Below are 20,580 nucleotides of genomic sequence, written 5' to 3' on the forward strand. Positions count from 1 at the left end.
AACTTGGACTTTGCCACCTGATGTTTAAATGCCAATCAAGAGTTTGGTGGAACAGTTTTTCCTATGGCTAATGTACTTCAATTCCTTCCTCAAGGAGTCCTGGGACTCCAGTCCCCAGTGCCAGAGGGATTTCACAGACTAGCAGAGTCCAAGGCTCAGGTAATCGGGTCTCCACCAGAACTGGACTTACAGCTCTAAGTACTTATTGGACAACACAAGAGGAAGGAAGGGAAACTTTACTAACTGATAATACAGACCCTCACCAGCTGCCTTGGTATCTTCTCTTCACGCTGTAAAGAAGAAAAGTTTCATGCTGTATTGCTATGTAAGGTGAGAAGTTACACAGCAAAGAAGGACCATGGAGGGGCTGTTGGAATCAGGAGCTTTGCTCCTGACAAAGTGCACATACTCTGTTATGGTTTGTCAGGTATCATTTTCCAGAAGGAAACCAGCTGTCTCTAATTTTTGTCAGAGGAACTAGTGGGAGATCTGGCCAGGGTTCTGTATTTAGACTACCATTAAACTCAGGAGGGATTTTGAAAAACTGGACAGTCTTGCTTATTCAGTGCTGATCTCTCTAGAAGTACTGTAGAGAGGTGTTAACTTATTTCCAAGGTAAGTTGGAAATGAAATTATTAAAATGTATATCAGTTTGCATCTCTCAGACATAGTAATTCATTTCTATGGCAGATGCTGTAGTGATAAGCCAAGAGACATCTTCACAGCCAACATCCCTGAGTGATTTCTTCCTTTAATCATTTGATTTAATTCAGACAGTAGGTTGAAGGTATAGAATTATGCCAGGAACTCTTAAAAATGAATAGAAAAATGTAGTGAATGTGCATCATTAGTTGTTAAAAAAAAAAAAGTCTCTTGTTTCTTATTAGAGCCAAGCTCCATTTACTGAATTGGTGACTTTAATGCTGTGTTGACACCCTTTTCAACTGAAACATACATTTTTTCAACTATTCTACTGCCTTGATAAAGACTTTGTTCCCTTACCTCTCCCACTGAGTTGGACAATGCTTGTACTATCTTCTCATGAGCCGTGGCCACGACGCTCTGCCCGTTGATCTCGATAATCCGGTGTCCCACTCTCACCCCTCCCCTCTCTGCTATTCCACCTCGCATCAAGCTGCAAATCTGCCAAGAGAAAGCAATGGTTACTGAGGTTTAGAAATATCATAATGCAGCACTCACTGGGATTTAATGCATAATAATGAGTGGTGACACTGTCAGGATTCCAGAAGATGCTTGTTGAAAGTATTAATCAATGAGTTTTTAAATGTTATTTTAGTGGTTTGTTAGAGGGAGTTTTTTTTCTGAGATTTCTGCCTATTTTCATTTTCAGTCTCTGACTGGGAACATAAAAATACCTTTCACAGTGGTACATGTTGTAGCCACACAAAAGTGGAGACAGGGACGAGGGATTTATGCACTGCTGGGACACAACTTCCTGTGCCCCTGCAGGAGAGGAGGGAGCTCTGCTCGCCAGGGACACAGCTTCCCTCTGCACTGTTCACTGTTCACTGCTGGCCACAGGGAGCTCAGGATGAAGGAGGCAAGTTAGGCCATTCTTTATCTGGCAGCTGAGGTTCCAGTAAAGAACTAGGCACAAGTTCTGAATGTTATGACCCCTACAACTGGGTAATAATTCTACAAGAAGAATTACATTCAGCAGACACAGTCCCAGCAGACATTGCTACCTAAAGTATTCTGAGGTTGCATAGAGTCAGGCAGCAAGAGAAATCTCAATCCAGTGTGGGGTTGAGAATGTTTCCTCCTTAGCAACAGTATCTATGCTGCAAGGGGATCCACCCTGGCAGACTGGACTGCTGTGCATTAGATAGAAATTGCTGGCAAATTATTTCAAATTACTAAATCCATGAATCACACAAGGCAGATAATGTACAGCTCGAATCTCTGGAACTAAGCAGACTTTAGCAGCATTGGGATTTACCTTTTGTTTACTGAGAAAAACCAATTCTTGGAGGAAAAGAAATGAGTGCTGGAGCATCTGCATTGCCTGTTGCTGCAGTTACTGTCAATGGTTAGAATGATATGCCAAGAATCATTATTTGCTGCGATCTGGTCATGTGTTCAGAGCTGAATACAAGTATGGTAAGATGGGCTTGTGCCCCAGTGAGTTTGTTATCTAATTTAGAAGCACAGTATGTGGGGAGAAGGCCAGTCTGGAATGTGTTGAAGGTAGAACATTGTTTATGGTTGACTGGAATCTTTTCCTGTATGGCACTAGCAGCTTCCTTTAAACTCCTCTCCACAAATAACAATGCTATAAAAAAAGAAATCCCTTCTCACTTGAAGTTCAGACTGTTTGATGTGAGGAGTGAGAATATAGTGTTATTCTTTGCTTATAAAAGGCCTTTCTCAGCCTTCAGAAAAAAAAAAAAAAACCCAACCAAAACCAAAAACCCAACACGTTCCTCCTGCAGTGAGATTTATCTTCCACCATGCTCTCTCCAGTGGCTGAGTGTTACCTCCTGTAGTCCTTAAAGTATTTCTGGTGGGCTTCAATGCAAAGAAGCACTATCAGACACAGAATTGTGTCTTGAATTTCAGTCACAAACAATGTATTTTTTTGCAGGTAGTCTACCTTCTAATCACACAGCTCACAAGATAAGCTCTATTACACAGATCTCTTTTACAGAAAGCTTCTCAATTCAACTCACTGTTAGAATGTTTGCTCCTTGTTGTTGGGGAGCAGTAATCAGGAAGAACAAAAAGCAGCATGATGTACCAAAAGAAGCCCTGTAAATATATTTTTCGTGGTGTAAAGGAAAATAGAGAGACAGTACAGCTGAAATAAAAGCTTTTGGAGCAAACGGAAATGTGATCCCTCACCCCACCGGCATAAAGGAAAAGATAATGGCTTGCATATCTATCCAGAGCCCCTTTCACTGCCTGGCTCTCAAAGCACTTTTAGCACTTTTAATACCATCAGCAAGTTTTTTTCTCTCTAACAGCCCCAGACATAGAAAGTGGTCTCTTCATTCAGGAATCCCTCTCCAGGGGAGGCAGGCAGCTTCCTTTTGTCAGCGTTAAGTGTTTTAATGAGGTAGAAAGAGAAGCAGACACAGAGGCTGAGTGGCTCTGCCCAGGCTCCCAGACTCTGCTAAGCCAGAGACAGAACACACAGAGAAAAAACATATTCTGCATTTACAGCACACATTTAGTGACTCCTGTATTTGCAAGGGCTGACTCAAGACAGCCTTAAGAGTTTTGTCTCCAGCCAGGAGAGCTATGACAGCTGAAGCTGGCGAGTTTAAACTGAGCAGTATCTCTAAGTAAATATGATTTTATTCAGCCAGGACTCTTTAACCTGTTGTATTTGTTGAACATGGCAACAGGTATAATATCAGATAAAGCAAGACACATCTGCTTCTTGTAAGCAAGTGTCTATATTCTCTTGACTCTGCAAACTGAAGGGGAAGAAGAAAAAAAAAAGGTGTAAACTACACTGGTTGAATCCACTCAGCTGTGACAGGTTTGCAGTGCCTTGGACAAGCTGCAGCACATCAGATGTGAAACTTCAGTAGCTTCACAATCAGTTTTATTGCAACTGTCCATAGAGTAGCAAAGCATTAGGACAAAATAGCACCAGACAAACTATTCTGTGTAAATGCCTCAATCATAACCTATTAAAATGAAATTTCTCCTCATCTCACTTTTATATTACACTGTTGAAACCCTGTAAATTTTACAAGTTTAAATGACAGTAAACAAAGTCAGGGAAGAAAGAATAACATGTTCTGTAAAGTTTCACTGTATTTTTAGACAGCTTGTGCTAGGCTAGTGATAGGGTAGATAGAGTTTTCAGAGAAACTGAGATCTAGACTGAGAAGTGGTGTTTTATCAGCAGTGAGAATATCTGGTAATAGATTTTTTTCACAATCAAGAAAAAAAAAGTGATATACAAGGATCAAATCTAGAAGACAATAATGTGATACATAAGGATCACTTGTATTTAAATAACGTCATTTTAAAAGAACTGTAGCATAAGGACTTTCAGAAGGTGGCTGACAGGTCACCTAATGCTCACCTCCCCATCACACAACACTCATAGTGTGTGTGCACAACATCCTTTTTTCAGCTGCAGCAGTGCAGTGGCTGCATCTGCCTGACACCCTGTGCAGGCAAAGCCAGCTCAGATGGGGCTTCTGGCCTGAAGCTGTTCTGTGTGTTTGTGGGCTATTCCCACTACAATGGCTGTGCATCCTGCACAGATGAGATAGGCAGGCTGAAAGGGAAACACTGCAAAGCTGCTATCAGAGGAGGCACAGAAATAAGTTCCAGCTGCATGGATAATGAGGTAATGGCCTACCAGAAAGAGACATTTAATTATATCTGTTCTGACAAGCCATTTATTTCTTTGCTGTGCTAATGCTGAGCCAACAAAGAATAACAACATTACTTCTGGATCCGGTCATAATTTGTAACAATTGCTGGCAATTACAAAAGTACTTTTAAAGAGTACGGTTTCAAACTACCAGAGAGATATATTTTGCAGTCATATTTACAAATGTTGAAAGAGTTTTTCAGAGGAAAGGATTTTACAGGCCCAGAGGTTTGTCTCCATAGCAGCCTAACAAAAGATATTACTCTCATCTCTTTGTTCACTGGCTTTCATATTCAAACAGACTTTTCATAAATGAAATGCACTGCAAGGATTTTTTTTTCCTATATGAAAAGGATTTTTTTTGCTGCATTTGGTGAACTTTACATTTGATGTCAATACATTTGAATGTTGCTCATTTAACTGGAAGGAATGATGATCTGCCAGTGTGGTGACAAATGGCCAGTAGATGGAGGGAGCGCACTGTGACAGAAAACAAGCAGAGCCTGCAGAATTTACTAAACTGAGGCTCCAATCATGTAGGAGATAATTAGCAGGGACAAGATGAATAGATTGTCACAGACTCCCTGTCCATGTAAGGGCATGGGATGTTCCTAACCCACCTCGGCGTGATTCATTTCCCCAGCCCCGATCCACCCCCACCAATGCTGTGAATGCACTCCTGAAAACTTGATAATCACACTACAGTGATGCTTACAGGTCCTTAAATGTATTCCCTCGTTTGGTCACAGCACCAGAGCAACATACAAAATTTACAAAGGCGAGAAATTAGGAATGAGATCAGTGCCTCAAAGAGGGCACCCTCTGTGAGATCAGGTGAAACCAGATCCTGGGGAAGGAACCTCTTTAGAGTGCATCCTGCTGGACCAGGGCATGCTGCAGTGTCCTCTATATGTAATCTCAGGCAGGAACGTTTTAAACTTGGTGGAGCAGGAACTGAGAGATGGCCAGGAGAGCTGCAAACCCACTCCAGAGCCATCTGTTGGCTGAAGTGCAGGAAGGCTCATGAGCCACATCTTACAGTCACCTGCTCTCTTCCAGCTCCCAAAGGGTGCAAACAGAGATCTGGCAACTTCAATCAAAGCATTTCACAGGACAGGGGACAGAGCCCACAGCCTTTGTGATGTGGTTTTTTGTGTGAGCAGCCTGATTATTTTTTTTTCCTAGACTGGAGGAAGAGGAAATGATGATGGTCCTGCACTACAGCCAGTCTCTAATGCTAGTGTCAGCCCCCAGAAGGGCCAGTGACTACCTGGGTTAGGTGTGTGAGGAGTTTGCTTTGGAAAGGTGTCAGGGAACAGCTTGGGAAGGAAGAACTGAGAGAGGAGGACCCTGAGCTGCCTGGGGTAAGTGTTCACTGCCACATTTGTTCTCCTCTTTGCTGCTGCTGTTACAGGGCAGCTGCAGCACACAGAGGAAGGGTACCTGGGCCACAACTTATACAATTACTTTGTAATGAGAGGTTACCTTTTATAAGAGTTTAGTTTTAATAATAGGAGGTCACACTTACATTCCCATGCCTACTACCATGTGATCTACGTAAATTATGCACAGCAGAAGAAAAATTAAAAGTCTTAGTGAGTGTGTAATGAAATTTTAAAAAGAGAAACAGAATCAGATCTAAGATTGAAGTGCTGTAATTGTAAAAACCTTTTTCAGCATAACGCTTCCTTACAACTCTGGCACTAATGACAGTTTTACATTATCAGGCTATTGCACCAAATAATCTGGGCTATAAATCTTGTTTTATTATGTAGGAAAATCCCTCAAGAATTTCTCCCAGTGTCATCCATTTGCATTATATTACTCAGAGACTGTAAGGTTTTAGTAAACAGTAGAAAAAGTGAGGTCATGCAAGATTCTTTCAGTACTTCCATACGTTTTTTGAAAAAGAAAAGGCAAAAAAGTAAAGGGAAAAACCCCAAAACAATCAAAGAACGCAGAAACTTACAATTCCATTCTGTACACTGAAGCCCAGCTGGTATTTTAAGTCTGGCCGTTTTATGAGGACAGTAGTAACAGGAGGGCAGCTGACAATGTTCAGTTTGACTTGTGTCTGATTCTTGAGTCCCTGTAAGATATTCCAAAAGTCAGTATTTCTGAAATGAATCTTACTGTGCCCTCATCTGTGATTTCCTTACTGCAAGAGCATTTAGCAGCTGATCTGAGAAAGACCAGTGAGAGTTAACAGAAATTGATTAACTTAGAGATACATTTATCTTATTTATTTTCCAAGATATTTGGCTCAACAAAACATTAAAATTTTGCCTGTAAGTACTACAGAAATTTAAACAAATCTTCCAATAAAAACCAAAACTGCCTACTGCTTGCTCTTCCCAGCATCTTAATTAATGTCCTGCTTCTGCTGCTCTTGGTAAATCTGCAGAGACATTGGATTTAGTCCCCATGACTAAAGATAATGCATTCTGGGATTCCATCATGTCTGCAGATTGTTCATCTGCTCACTTGACTGTCCTGCAATCTACCAGCCTCCATCCATTTTATCTGCATGGAACCTAAAAATGCACAGGAGATTCTAATCTTCAGATTTTATGCTGGAGGCTGTGAGGAAGCTTAAAACTTTGAGACAGCTGAGTAACTTAATTTAGGTAAGTTTTACAGACCTGGCCTCATTTGTTATAGCCCAGTAACAAAACTGCAGTCATGTTCTCCAGCCCTAAATTTCATTATCACTCCTGTGCATTATCACTCCTGAATCTCTAATTCTGCTTTTTGTTAATGAGAGATTACTGGGTTTTTTTTGCAGTGATATGAAAAATTGTGTCTGCTGAAAATCTACAGGATCACTTGTCAGAAGATTGCATCTCTGTTGGCCTATGATCTACAGCATAGAGTTGTAAGTTTGGGGTACCTTTATGATCCCTTGGCATGTTGCAAGAGGTAGACCAACTAAACTGGTACCATTAATGGACATAATTTGGTCTCCAATGCTCAGTTTTCCTGAACGTGCTGCAGGGCCTCCATTCATCATGTTGGCCAGGATAACGGTGGGTAGAATGGATCCCCATCCAGATTCCACAATCACCACCCCAAGAATTTCTCCTTTCTGTTTTTCTAGCTGGAGCTGCAATTAAAAAGGAAAAACATTTTTTTTGCTTTGATTTGTCTGACTTTGAGCATGAGTATCTCACTTGTTCCCAAATAACATCTACAAATCACAAACCAAATTTTATTCTTTGCCATTAGGTAGTAGCATGACTTCATGTTAACTGTGGAACACACAGCTCTTTGTTTTCAGGGGCATCCTCCACTTGTTTGTAGAAGGTCATAGAAGATTAATAAGCAAAGCACTTACACATGGTTAACTCTGTAGGAAGTGGTGGAACTGGATGCCAAGGGATGAATGCTAAGGAAGTTTCTGTCCATGGAACATGGCAGCCAGAGGGGGAGGCTCTAATTTTGTGGCTAAGGCAGTGCCTGCAAGCCAGGCTTTGTTCAGCTCCACTTCTGCCACTACTGCTCAGGTTGTATCTTGATCTCAGGGCTTGTCTGTCCTTCTTTTCAGACAAGGATCTCATGATGATGACGATTATTATTATTATTATTATTATAATTATTATTTTGTTAATTATTGAATATACTCGTGCCTAGCATGTTCATGTAAGATCCCTGATGTACTGTAAAGGATGCCTTCTCCTGAACTGTCAGTAACCACAGCACAGCTAACACCTATAAAGTGGAGCAAGAGTTTAAGCAGAGAACATGCTCTTGAAGCAAATATAGGGAATTATTTTCTCTCAAACGTGGAAGGACAGGGAATGCTGATGGCCAGCTGACTTCTGCTGAGGTTATCTATTGCAGAAAACTACAACTCTGTCAGCTCTTCCTGTGTCAGTACTTAGGTGAAATATAAAATCACCTTACACTGTGTACTGTAAATAGCACAGAGCTTACCTAGCTCAGATGTAAATGTACTTTATTACTGTTCTGATCAATGGAAACAGAAAGACCCTGAACATGAAAACAAGAAATCCTAATAACCCATAAAGCTGGTTTTAGTACATGGAACTGATGAAGGACACATCTTGAAATTGCATTATCATCCTTATAAGTGTCAAAAAATATTTCTGAGAATATTTCTTTTACTCTGAAAAAAAAAAAAAAAGGATCAATCTGAAATGAAAATCCAAAACTAGTTTACCTCTTTGCAGTTTTCTGAATTGGAGAAGTGTATGAGATCATCATTGTACATCTCTTGGGTATTGATGATGTCACTGTATTCTTTCTGACTGAGGTCCTCTGGGTTAATTCCATTGGCTCTTAAAAACTCTTGGTAAGCCACACTGAAAGCCTGACCAATTGACTGAGCTATGAGCTGTGCCTAAAATGTAGAAAAAAGCAGTTCAGAGGAAGGACAGACCAACAGTTTAGCAATGAAACCACGAGAAACCAGGAGAGAGATTGGATTTTAAGACAGAATCAAAATAAGCATCCTGCAAAGTTTCTGCATTAGCATGGATGTAAAGTCACTTTAAGGTCTGCTGTACAGAAAGAACCCATTACATCCAAAATCAAATTGCAAGCTCCATTAAAATGCCCTGCTGCTCTCCCCTCCTCAGTACACTGCAGCAGCAAGCAGCCATATGCTGCTGAGTACCCGTGCCAGTGACCTCTGGAGAGGGCTGGCCCCAGACCAGCACGGAGCAGAGCTGGTGGAAGGGTGCCACGAGCCCTGCCCCTGAACACAGTCAGCCTGCAGGGCTGCGGGGAGGATGGAGGCTCTGCTGGCACATGCCTGCACAGACGTGTGTGCACTGATGGTTCTGGTTGTGGTGTCACCTGCTGCTCCTCCACCCTGGCTTTCCAGGACTGAAAACACTGCTTCAACACAGCCATCTGCTCCCCTGTTACTGCCACGATGCCTGTTCCACATTCCCAGCAAACCAGGAACACCCCTGCTTACCCACTGCACATCTAGGACAGCTATTCCCATTAACACCAGCAATGTCAGGGATCATTTCAGGAATGCAGCCAGAGCCACCATTAAAGCTTGCTAATGCTGAGAACACCCATTCAAAAGCCCCTGACTTTCTTAAATTTTGGAGCACTTATCTGCACATTCCACTAGATGGCAAGGGAACACAGAGAAACAGAGATCAGTAAAAGGAATGTGCAGTCACTTTTTCTACATTTGAATTATTTTTTCCTTACTCTGGGTTTACTGCAGCTCATAGGAGAATGCCGTGTTGAGTTTTGTATATTTGTGGGTCACCACTTGTGGGGTCATTGGGGCATATGAGTAACTCCTGATGATATAAGACGTTAATTGCACCTTACACATCCTAAAAATATTACTAATCAAACCTGTATTCTGGAAATGCAACACAGATTCCTAGACAGGACATTTTAAAAGCATTTCAAATGCATGGGGTTTTCTGGACATTATAAGTCTGTATCTTCTTATAATCTACTGATCAAGTGTTTTCTTTGATGCTAAAAGGTTGTTTCTGTATTTAATTTGTCCTGCTGTACACAAAAGCACCAATCTGCTTGACTGGAAATGATTTTAGAAAATCAAGGCCATCAGTGACAAATTGTTTCTTCATATTTTAAAACATATTTTCAAGTCTTCGCTCCATACCAAGAGGTTTGTACAGAATCACACAAAATGCTGAGTTGGAAGGGACTCATCAAGATCATCAAGTCCAACTCCTGGCCCTACACAGGACACCCCCAAAATTCCACCCTGTGCACCTGAGAGCATTGTCCAAATGCTTCTTGAGCTGGGTCAGGCTTGGTGCTATGACCACTGCCCTGGAAGTTTGGTAGTACAGCAGTCACTCGGGACATTTTCATAGCATTCCATTATTAAAGTTCATCACTCATTATTGAGTCCCTCTGATCTCCATTGCCACTGCTTTCTCTGAAGTTCATCCTCTGCTTTTGCCTTCATTCTGCATTCCCAAAGCCAACATCTCTAGACGTCATGTTCTATTGCTGCCAGTAACAGCCAGTTCCTACCTCTTAATTTCATCTCAATCTCTGAGGCCTTATGAATGTTTATGAAAGCATTATGCACAACTTAGAGATAATGTAATTAAATTGCTTGAAAAGGTCACCCAAGCAAAGCTGTGACAGAGCTGGGCTAACTGGGTCTCAGAACAACCCCAGTCTAGCACTCTAACCTTTAGACAATGCCATTTCTCCTTCACAGGCTTAATTGCTTTAAAATAATGAAAATAGATTGCTTAGCTCAAAATATATGCAACCTCTGAGTTATGACTGACCCAAAGAACTCCATTATTTTTTAATTGGTATTATATGTAAATATATACCTAGAAATTCTATCTATAGCTGTTCCTATAATAACAGTGATGAAAAATACTTAGTACTGCCTCTTACTGTCAAGTTAGAAACAGACAACAAATTTTGCTTTTTCTGTTTTACTGGATTGGTATATTTTTCCATAAATGTTTTAGGTTGAAGTCCCTTCTCTGCCACTTCAGACAAGTACCTAATTCACTACAATCCCAAACCTGGATATACAACAGCAGTAAAGCAAGGTTATCTTCTTTTGTCACAAGAGGTATGGACCAGCACTTTTCACAACAGGATGTACAGCAGAGATGGACAGAACTCTATGATTCCACATAAAAATTCTAATTCGTAATCTTTGCTAGGGATGAAAAAAGAGAACTGAAAAATAAACAGCTGAATGTGCTCCTAAACACCAAAGGATCAAGTGGCATGTTTGAGAGTACATACAACTACAGTTCAGTAGCCTCAGGGAACCAGGACTGGGTAGAGGGCAGCCTTGTGCAGCCCTGCCAAGGCACTAGAAGCAACTTGGCTTCAGTCAAGAAGAGGTCCAGAATGGTTGCATCTCATTCCAAGTGCCTGGAGGCACATATGTGTCATTTTCTGCCAACCCACTGGACTAAAGGATATAATCCAGGATGAAGGATCAATTTCATATCCCACAGGTTCATTTTGCCCATGAATGGCCATTGACTTCAGAGCTCTCTCCATGACCTGTGCTGTTTAAATAAATTGATCCCATTTACTTACATCCTCTGATTCAAAGACGTGGCAGATCATTTTGTACTGCTTCTTGCCCTCCTGGGCCCCAGGAGTGGTTTCAATGCAGTCCTGGGAGGCGGATCTGGGCATGCGGCGCCGCGCCATCAGCACCACGATGTTCCCGATGTCGGCGATGTAGGAGATGGTGCGCAGCGCGTGGTCCATCATTGTTTCCTGCACACAGCAAGGACAAACAAAGCAGTTCTCCATGCCTGCTGCTCTCCTGCAAATACTGCATCTGCCCTCTCCTTGACAGCCTGCTGCTTGAGAAACACAAAGGCTACAGAAACCTTTCCTGTGGGCCCAGACCAGATATTCCCCCTGCAGTCAAAGGGAAGCAGAGCAGCTGTCCAAGACATTGGCTTCAATGGAAGCGTTGCCTGAGCAAATACAGCATGGTTGTTACTGTAAAACAAGAATGAAGAGCTCTGCTACTGTTTTACATTGTTTTTCATGCTGTTGGAAAATTATGTTATTTCTTTACATATTTTGCTGTTGTTAGGATGAACTGTACTTAAGGAAATAGAAAGGGCACATCTGAAATCTGCTCCTGGCTGGGGTCACTGATCAGTTTGGAGAGTTTTTCCAGGTTTTTTCTATTGCTCAAACTAGAAACAACCAGAAGCATAATAGTTGTACTGATCAAACTAGTTGAGGATGTGTCCTGACCACTCCTGTCCCTCACCCTGAACAGCTAAAAGCATCCACAATATTCCATCTTAATTGGAACAAAAAAAAAGTGGTACAAGATAATTCACAATTTTTTAATAATTTATATAAGCAGCAGTGTTCTTTATGTAAACAGCTTGGCACTAGTTTACCATTAGTTGAACAATTTTCTAAGGCCTAAGGAAGAAGGATTGTGCTTCAAGTCAACAAAAGTAATTGTTTTAAGACTTTCAGTACAATTTAACTTGACAGGCAAAACTACAAATTATTATTGTTTCTTAGAACCACTTGTCTTGCTGAAGATAATCACTACCCACAAAATTATTGTAATGATTCTTCTCAGGCTTGAAATAATGCTTATCCCTAACCTATGAAAAGTAGTGATGGTTAAGAGGTGGTTTGGGGAGTGTCTCTAAGAGCTGCAGGGGCTCAGGAGGATTTACAGCACTTCTGTCAGAATGGAGAAATGTTTTATAATGGACGTGTCTCAGCAGGATGCTGGGAGCTCTGCAGAGATAAGAGATAATTGCTTTTCAGCAGTGTGCACCAAGTATTGTGTAAGGGTGTAATCATACGTGCAGTGTGCACAAGAGTGAATGCATTGGGGAAATTAAGGCATTTCATCTCACCTGCCAAGAAAGCTTTCTGCCCATATCATCACACAGAGTTTACTTAAATGGTTTGAGTTTTTTTTATTTTCCCTTTGTAGGGGTGAAAGCAATCATTCCTCCATCCCTCCCACATTTTTCCTGTTAAGAGGAAGGCAAATACTATCTAGTGACTCTACACATGAGTTTACTTTTAACTTACTTTTGACTTGACTTTGTCTCTCCATATTCCATTGTACTCAATTTTCCATTTCCATTACCAACATCTCTTTTTCAACCCTCTCCCATAAATCCCTCCATCTCTGCCTATTTGCCTCTCTGTCCTTTCCCTTATCCCTTTTTGAGTCCCATCCATTCTACTCTTGTTGTCCTTATATTTGTCCTTAGAAATTCAGCCTCTCTCATGCTTTTCTGAAGCCATTGTTCTCTTCTCCTGTCTAGATTTCCCTTTCTCAGATTGTCCCTTCCTTCCCATGGAATTCTTTCAGAATCTTTTTTGTTGCTTCTCTTGAAACCTAAAGAACAGCTGAAGGAAAAAACCTCAGCATTCCTCCAGGCTTTAAAGTGCTGTAGTCCTGTGGGAGTGTGAATACAGCCTAATGAGTCAGGCGATTTTGTGGAGTTGATCATGCACCAGAGGCTCTGCACATACACATTTGTGAGCTCTACATCTTTATTTTTCTTTCTTCATTTCCCCAGTTGCTCCACTCCCAGCTTCTCTTCACTGACTGAGCAAGAAGCTGGGAGAAGCTGCTGTGGCTTCTGCTGGTTTGGGGCACTGAATGCAACCCCACAAAGCTGTGGCAGAGGAACAATTCCTGTCCTATCAACAAGGCATGTGGCCAAACACAAGGCTGCTCCTGCTTCATCCCTACTAAGCAGGTGCTCGATGGCTGAATGTATTCAGCAACCAAATGCATGAGCACCCAGGAAGAGGCAGGGGTGCCATTTCCTAGTGCTGTTCAGGGCAACAGAATCACCACTGCTGGCTCTCTTCCAGCCTGGGAATGCACCTGACTGGTGCTGCTCAGCATTTTGAACCTTGCTGCATGTCATTTTCTGAATGGGATTGTTACATTTTCATTCAGCTGTTGCCTCACGTGAGCTACACAACACTACAGATGGATTAAAACACATGGCATACTGCAGAAACAGGGTTTATGTAATTGATAAAGCCATGAAAGTACAGATTGTCTCTGCCAGCTGCCACCCCAGCTGAAATAGACCCATGGTAATTATACCAGCCAGGAACTTCACTAGCACTGAAAAGTGTTACCAAGCCAAAAATGCTAAAAAGTCATGGGAATAATTCTGTTATAGCTCTCTGAAAGACACACTGTTAAAAAAAAAAAAAATAAAAACCAACCAAATAAACAAACAAAAACACAACCAAAACCCCAGGGCAAACACTAGAGAGCTTGGAATTAGAACAATTTCCACTACTACTATTTTCATCTGGTTGAACAGCTCAGATATTAGGCACCACTCATGATGGAGCATTGCATTTTATATCACTACAAATCTCAGGGGATCAGAAGACTAAGATGCCAGTTCCTTTGACAGTGTTTGTGGGCTACTTCAAAGGACCTTCCCTTTTTATTTTTGAAACCATTGGTCTTCAGCTGAAATGCTGAACTATTTAAAGAAGTAAGAAGAGTGACTTCCACTAAGACTAATCTTTACTCCACAAAGACACTGTAGCTGGTAACTGCCATACATTCCAGCTATAAACTGGAGCTGTTCATTTATCAGTAACTGTCTGTAGTTATCTTTGCACTGATAATTATGAGCATGTTATTTTCTGCTAATGCAAAAAGCAGTTATCAGCTTTGATAATATAATCTCTGGATGATGCATGTTTACCATGAGGTCAAGAAAAGGCTGAGCCACAACTGACAGTGGTACTGCTTATGGTGGATAAAGTGCCGTTTCAGGATGATTTATGGGCAGGTTGTAAATATTGCTGCCCATGTTAGATGGACTATTCCACTCATCTAGCTCATCTCATGGGAGTTCTAGTGGCGTGTTAAGGACATGTGCTTATATTAAAAGAAAAATAATCAATTTCCTGGAGATACTATCATTACCCTCACATTAAAGGATAGTAATGCTCTCCTAAATTTTAGGAAGAAGAAGGTGCTTCATACTTTCCATTGTTAGAAAACCAATTATAATTAAAACCAAACCCCTAAATTTAGAGGGCTATATTTATCTTTGTTGAAGTGTCTCCTACAATTTCAGCTCATTTCTTCTTTAGCTGTATTTCTGAACTCTCATCTGATACACCAAGTTACAAGTTCAATAACCATTTTCTCTTTCTATTTTCCAATTTGTTAATGAAAATACTGAACAGTACTACATTAGAGAAACATGCTTGCGGGTCTCACTCTGCCCTTTTTCTCCTTACATTGCCACATAAATGGCAATATATCAGACATAACTACACTCTGAAATTTTTATAAGCCTACTTCTATCTCTAGATATATATCTAAACCATATAATCTTGAAAATATTATATGATATTAAAGCATTATTTAAGAAAAGAGATGACATGTGCTGCTTCTGTGCCATGGACAAATATATGCCCTAAACAAAAGAAAACTTGACTTAACATGATTTACTTCTGACAAAACATTGGTAAAATTGTCCTTTTCAATGCCTCTCATAAGAATGAAAATTTGAAGACTTCCTGTAAGTATGATCAAAGTGATGAGATCTTGTGAGATTATTAAATATTGGGATCCATGTATAAATTATATGTATTTGTTGCAAATTCCTCAAAACCTCCTTTTTATGAAGATCACCTCTTGTTGAATATATAAGCATTCCTAGAAGATGAGGCTGATCATTGCTGTGGTGTCCAAATGCTGCTTTTATATGAATGATTAATAATTTACCTTAGGCAAGAGGATGGTGGCTCAGATGTGATTTATGGAAAAAAATTGAGATTAAATGTTACAAATGGCAGGATATGAATGGCTTAGTCAAACCAGCAAATGACTTCCCTATTGGACTGTAAATCTGGCTTCTGAAGCTGTTCCAGAGGAGTGGTGTACATACATTCTGCAAGGCTTTTGAATCTTTTTTTGAATTGAGTTGAATTATATCTCAATTATAGCAACATCCAGACATCTTCCAATACATCAATAAAGCAAAACAGGTGCCAGTCTTACTATGCTGGCAAGTGTTAGAACAATTGTAACTCTTTCTGAATACTCTGAATACCTGAATTTATCCAGGTTCAATAAAGTGTCCCACTAATTGTGTAAGAGCTCAGTCTAAATCAACATTATTCTCCAAGAGTTTAAATCTAACTTACCTGTGTGTCTGCATTTAGAACTTTGATTCTCTGTGTGGAGATGAACAGATCCACCTCAGTCAAGGCCTGGGAATCTCCCTCTGAGGTCTAAAAGACAGATGATGTTTTACAAGGGAATTTTTAATTTTCAGAATGACAAATTCACTGACTGCTTCAAGCATAATGTGATGCGAGACAGCTGCACTTTAAACCATACAGAGCTGGCTATTCAAAGGTGTTTCTAAAGACATGCAAAGAATACATTTATTGCATAGACAGTGAAGCCTACTCTGATCTTCCGGCTAAGAGGGAATTTTTGGAGCCTGTTGGATTGACAGCTCAAGTATTAAAATTCTCTATTTATAGCCAAAACAGGTGAAAAAGTATGGCTGGTTTTTCCTCACTTTCTCACTGATGCACTTCAGTACTTGAGGCACCAGACTTGAGAAAGTAGAACTGAGAAGGTGACTTAGTTTCCATCAGCTGTTTAGCCCTTGCCACCTTCAGTGAGCTCACAAAAAAAAAGTGCAAACTGATGCTCAGTACTGTGGTGGGGTTTAAGATTTTTTTTTAGCTTTTTGGGTTTTTTCTGGAAAATAAAGAACGGAGCACAGAACTAATGTTTCTCTGATATCACAGAAGGGCTTTTAGACCACAGCTTCTTCTGAGCACTGCTCACTAGGGAAACACTTCCATACACCATCAGAGGGCATGGTCACAGGGCAAGAGGGATTACAATGCAATGCCACACTCCAGTCAGTCCTGCCTCTGTCCACTTGAGGAAACAGGAGAAGAGGGGGCAAAGCAGCTGCTACCTCTCACTGAAGCATTGTCCAAGAGCCTCCCTAATTCTCTGATCCAGCAGGAACATATGGATTCTTCCAGACTGCTTGGGCACAGGGACAACTGCAGCTGGTATTGAGCAGCACCCATGGCAGTGGCCTCAGAATAAAATGGCCACAGATTGTCTCAGTCTGGGCTAAAGGCAGGCACCATTCTCCAGGTCAGACACTGGCTCATGACGAGAATTATGCATTTGCTAATCCTTTTTGGAGTTATAAAGGGCTTAGCTATGCCTATAATTCATTTAGATTAATTTTATTCAAATTATCTTCCAGCAAAACACAAAGCAAGCACATACTTTGGCAGACACTACTTGTACTGCTTCCATCCTTAGGCTGATATTTTTGTCATCTGTATTCAGTTATTTGAAGTATTGTTTTTAACTGAGTGCAATGTTTCCTGTATGAATTGCTCCAGCTACTATGTGGTGAATTTATTTTGGTTTTAAGTATCAACAAGAACTTAATAAATATACAGTAATCACAGGCACAGGAAGTACGTGTTACTGCTTTGGTTAGTAAAATCAAAATAAGCATTACATTCAAAAACATCTCCCAGATAACAATGGCTGTACATCTGGAGCAAACAAATCACAGGTATTCAACAAGAGAAGGGCAGCAGACAGGCACTCCAGCAAATGAACAATGAAGAAAATGAGTTCATTTTAATCCATTCACTATTCTACTGCAGACCAAAGAAGAAACCAAAATGACAACTTTTTGAGGATCTGTAATGAAAGACATGACACTCTATGGAAAACAAGGACAACAAAAATGTAGGTAAACATTAGCATTCAAGAAAAACAGTTTACACACCGCTTTTTTCTTGATTTTAGCCGCCTTTTGCATCCTCTGAGGAGTAGCATAAAAAAAAAAGAATGCAGACAGATGTACACAAAGGGAAAGAGAAAATACAGTGTGGGAAGTCAGGGAAACTTTGACTGTGAATCCAGACTGCTGAAAATTAAAAAAACTGGGAGCAGTGGGGGAATGATGTGCAAGAAAGATTTGTTTATATCTTATGCAGTTCTGAAGCATAATTGGATTTCATGGCATTGTGCACATTCACAATTGATTACAAAAGAATTGGTACCAAAGTGTTGTCTGTTATCAGCTGCTCCCAACACTTATCCTGCCAAATTTACAGCAGTCAAAAATGGCAGCACATGCATCTTAAACCCAAGTTTTTATCGCCATGTTAATCACACATCTACATGTAACTCTTGAACAAAATACAGCTCAAGCCCCCTGCTATGACTGTCTACAGTAGTCAGGTACCCCTGACAGATTGGGGTTGGTATTAATACATACAACAGTTTTTAGGGAGTTAATTGCAATCAACAATTACTTACTGTAGCTTGAGATATCACAATATGCTAAATAGAAACAGAAAGGTTTGGAAAGTTTAAGGAACTGGACCTTTCTTGCATTCCACTTCTTTCTAAATGCTAAATCAATCATCAGTCATGACAATCTCTTGTAAGTGGCCTTTCCAAACTTGTTTCTTTCAAAACCATGCAAATTTTAGCAATTAAATACTTCATTGACTATGCACATACTTTTTCTCCTAGCATTTAAATCTGCCTCTAACAGTATGTTTATTCAGATGAGATATTAACAGCAGAGGTAAAATAACTTCTAAAATAAAAATCTGCTACTTAGATTTTTAACCAAAATACTATTTTCTTTACACAGCTGTATGAAGCAGTCTATGATACATTATTTACAAAGAAATTGTTCACTGTAAATAATAGCAAATCCAAACACAACAGCAATGAATATTCTTGTCCTAAAAGAGTCAAAATATAAGTAATAATATTGAGACTAATTTTCTCAATTTTCTAGTAAGTTAAAGGAAGTAATAACAGAAGAGTAAAACAGAAGGTTTGCCACTGGAATATTTTCTAATTGCAATCTGCAGTTTGTCTCTCGTACTTGAATTTGATAAACAACTTCCAAAGGCTTTTGAATAGACTCCAGAATAATTTCTATTTTGCTGTATGAATTTTTACAGCAAGCACTGTAAACGAATGGTGTTTACAATACTGATCTATACTTACCTAACTGCACCTCAGGAGAGGTTTGAGGCTGCAGATCCTGCACCATTGAGGGATCAGCTGCTAAAGGATCAGAGAGTATTCTCCAGGCCAGAAAGATGCCCTACCTTGACACGGCTCACAGCCTCCTGGGCCTGCATCATCCGGATGTTTTTGGAAGGGTTGCGCTCGGACAGCAGCTGGGTGGAGCCCAGGTAATTGGCTGCAAAGATGATTCCATCAATGAGGTCCTCAGGTTCACAAGGTCCTGGAACTGACAGGAGGCATTTACAGTTACTGCCTTTCTAAGGAGTGGGGAGATGAGAAATTCAATAAAGGATATTGAGGCTTGAACAACCTTTCTAATACTGGGACTGTTCTCACCATCCTCTTTATTCAGCTGTTAAGCTTTACATCCAACTTGATTAGATTGACAGTAAAGAACAGTCATTCCAGAGTTTGGCTGAAATCTCTTGATACTGAACATTTTTTATGCCTCAACAGTTTTATAAATGAAATGTGCTTTGAGCTAGATCCACTTGATGACCTTCTAATGCATTTTTTTAAAAGTATAAAAATTTTGTGTCAGGAGCAAAATGACACTGAAGAGGAATGTTAATTTTAAAAAAGGCTTATTATTTGGTGTTCAATTTATTTATAATCAAGTCAATGTGAAAGATTATTATGTGGAAAGAATATATGGTATGCTATGCTGGTTAAATGTACTGAAGTAGTGGTTTACACATACATCTTTCAGTGAGCTTTCCTATCCTTCATATTCCCATTGTAATTTAGCAAAAGTCTTCCAACAGAATATAAACATGATCAAAAGGAGTGACTTCTCTTTAGGCAGTGTTGCCGACACTTATTCATCCCTGCAGTTCTCAAATCCACCTGCCAGAAATCTCAACCCCCAGCAAAAACCCACAGTCTTTGTAATTCAGGACTCAAGGTATATAAACACACAGATACATATTTGATACCAGTCCTGTACTCTTCAGAGACTTGACATTAACTAACAGTGCTCATACAAATTTGAGGTATTTGGTTTGCTATCAAACACCATTGTTTTAATCTTCATTATATATCACAGAACACATTTGATTTAGCTCACATCTGTACAAATCCAGTAATGGTTTAGATCTTCATTACAACTCAGAATAGAATTCTGTGGAATTTAAAATTTTTGAAGTATTAGGAAAGCATAAAAAAATATCTTGACAATCTCCACGAGAAGTATGAAAACCCTCAAAGAAATCCTTGAGAAGCTAGTAATTTAGAAGTCGCTGAAACTCTTCATAAAGGCCAAGTCTTGCAGCCTTAATTCACTAAACGAAATCAAAGAAAATGAAAATTCCACAAGAACTCTGTTCCTGTATCACTGCTCCTGTTTGCTTACATCTCTGTACCATTCTGTTTTTCAGCAGATGGATGATGTATTTTGTATGGTGCTTCTTCTGATGGTGCTATTCATCTGTCTTAGTCTCATACATTTGTACTTCTTCCAGCATGCAACAAAATACTCATGTTGCATGATATTGACATCTTGTTTCAAGGGCAGCAGAGAGGGAAATTAATTAACGACGTGAATTTAATGTTAAGGTAGCAAAACTTCATTAGATACCTGCATCAACACACTCACTCAAAATTAAAGTAGCTTTAATTTTGTTTTCTTTCATTCACTTCGGGCTAAGTAAATGAGGCTAAATTG

At 40.0% G+C, this 20,580-nt stretch overlaps 1 protein-coding gene across 4 annotated transcripts in view; it reads right to left on the bottom strand.

The window, feature by feature from the left end:
- APBA2 (amyloid beta precursor protein binding family A member 2) overlaps positions 1-20,580 on the bottom strand; it is an 85,637-nt gene that overhangs the window by 2,372 nt on the left and 62,685 nt on the right. For 2 of the 4 annotated variants that reach the window (XR_005955294.1, XM_041469239.1), the window contains exons 5-13: positions 18,998-19,143; positions 18,186-18,209; positions 17,650-17,685; positions 16,013-16,099; positions 11,405-11,590; positions 8,538-8,717; positions 7,248-7,460; positions 6,327-6,446; positions 1,003-1,143 (exon numbers count right to left, since the gene is read on the bottom strand). Coding sequence is in view for 3 of the 4 variants with exons in the window: in XM_041469239.1 (XP_041325173.1) it covers positions 1,003-1,143; positions 6,327-6,446; positions 7,248-7,460; positions 8,538-8,717; positions 11,405-11,590; positions 16,013-16,099; positions 17,650-17,685; positions 18,186-18,209; positions 18,998-19,143 (1,133 nt within the window). In the remaining variant the exon portion in view is untranslated. The remainder of the gene's footprint in view (positions 1-1,002; positions 1,144-6,326; positions 6,447-7,247; positions 7,461-8,537; positions 8,718-11,404; positions 11,591-16,012; positions 16,100-17,649; positions 17,686-18,185; positions 18,210-18,997; positions 19,144-20,580) is intronic. The other 2 variants (XM_041469240.1, XM_041469242.1) reach the window with 2 other exon arrangements.

Source organism: Pyrgilauda ruficollis, unplaced genomic scaffold (assembly GCF_017590135.1).
Source record: "Pyrgilauda ruficollis isolate IOZ18807 unplaced genomic scaffold, ASM1759013v1 scaffold23, whole genome shotgun sequence".
Taxonomy (NCBI): domain Eukaryota; kingdom Metazoa; phylum Chordata; class Aves; order Passeriformes; family Passeridae; genus Pyrgilauda; species Pyrgilauda ruficollis.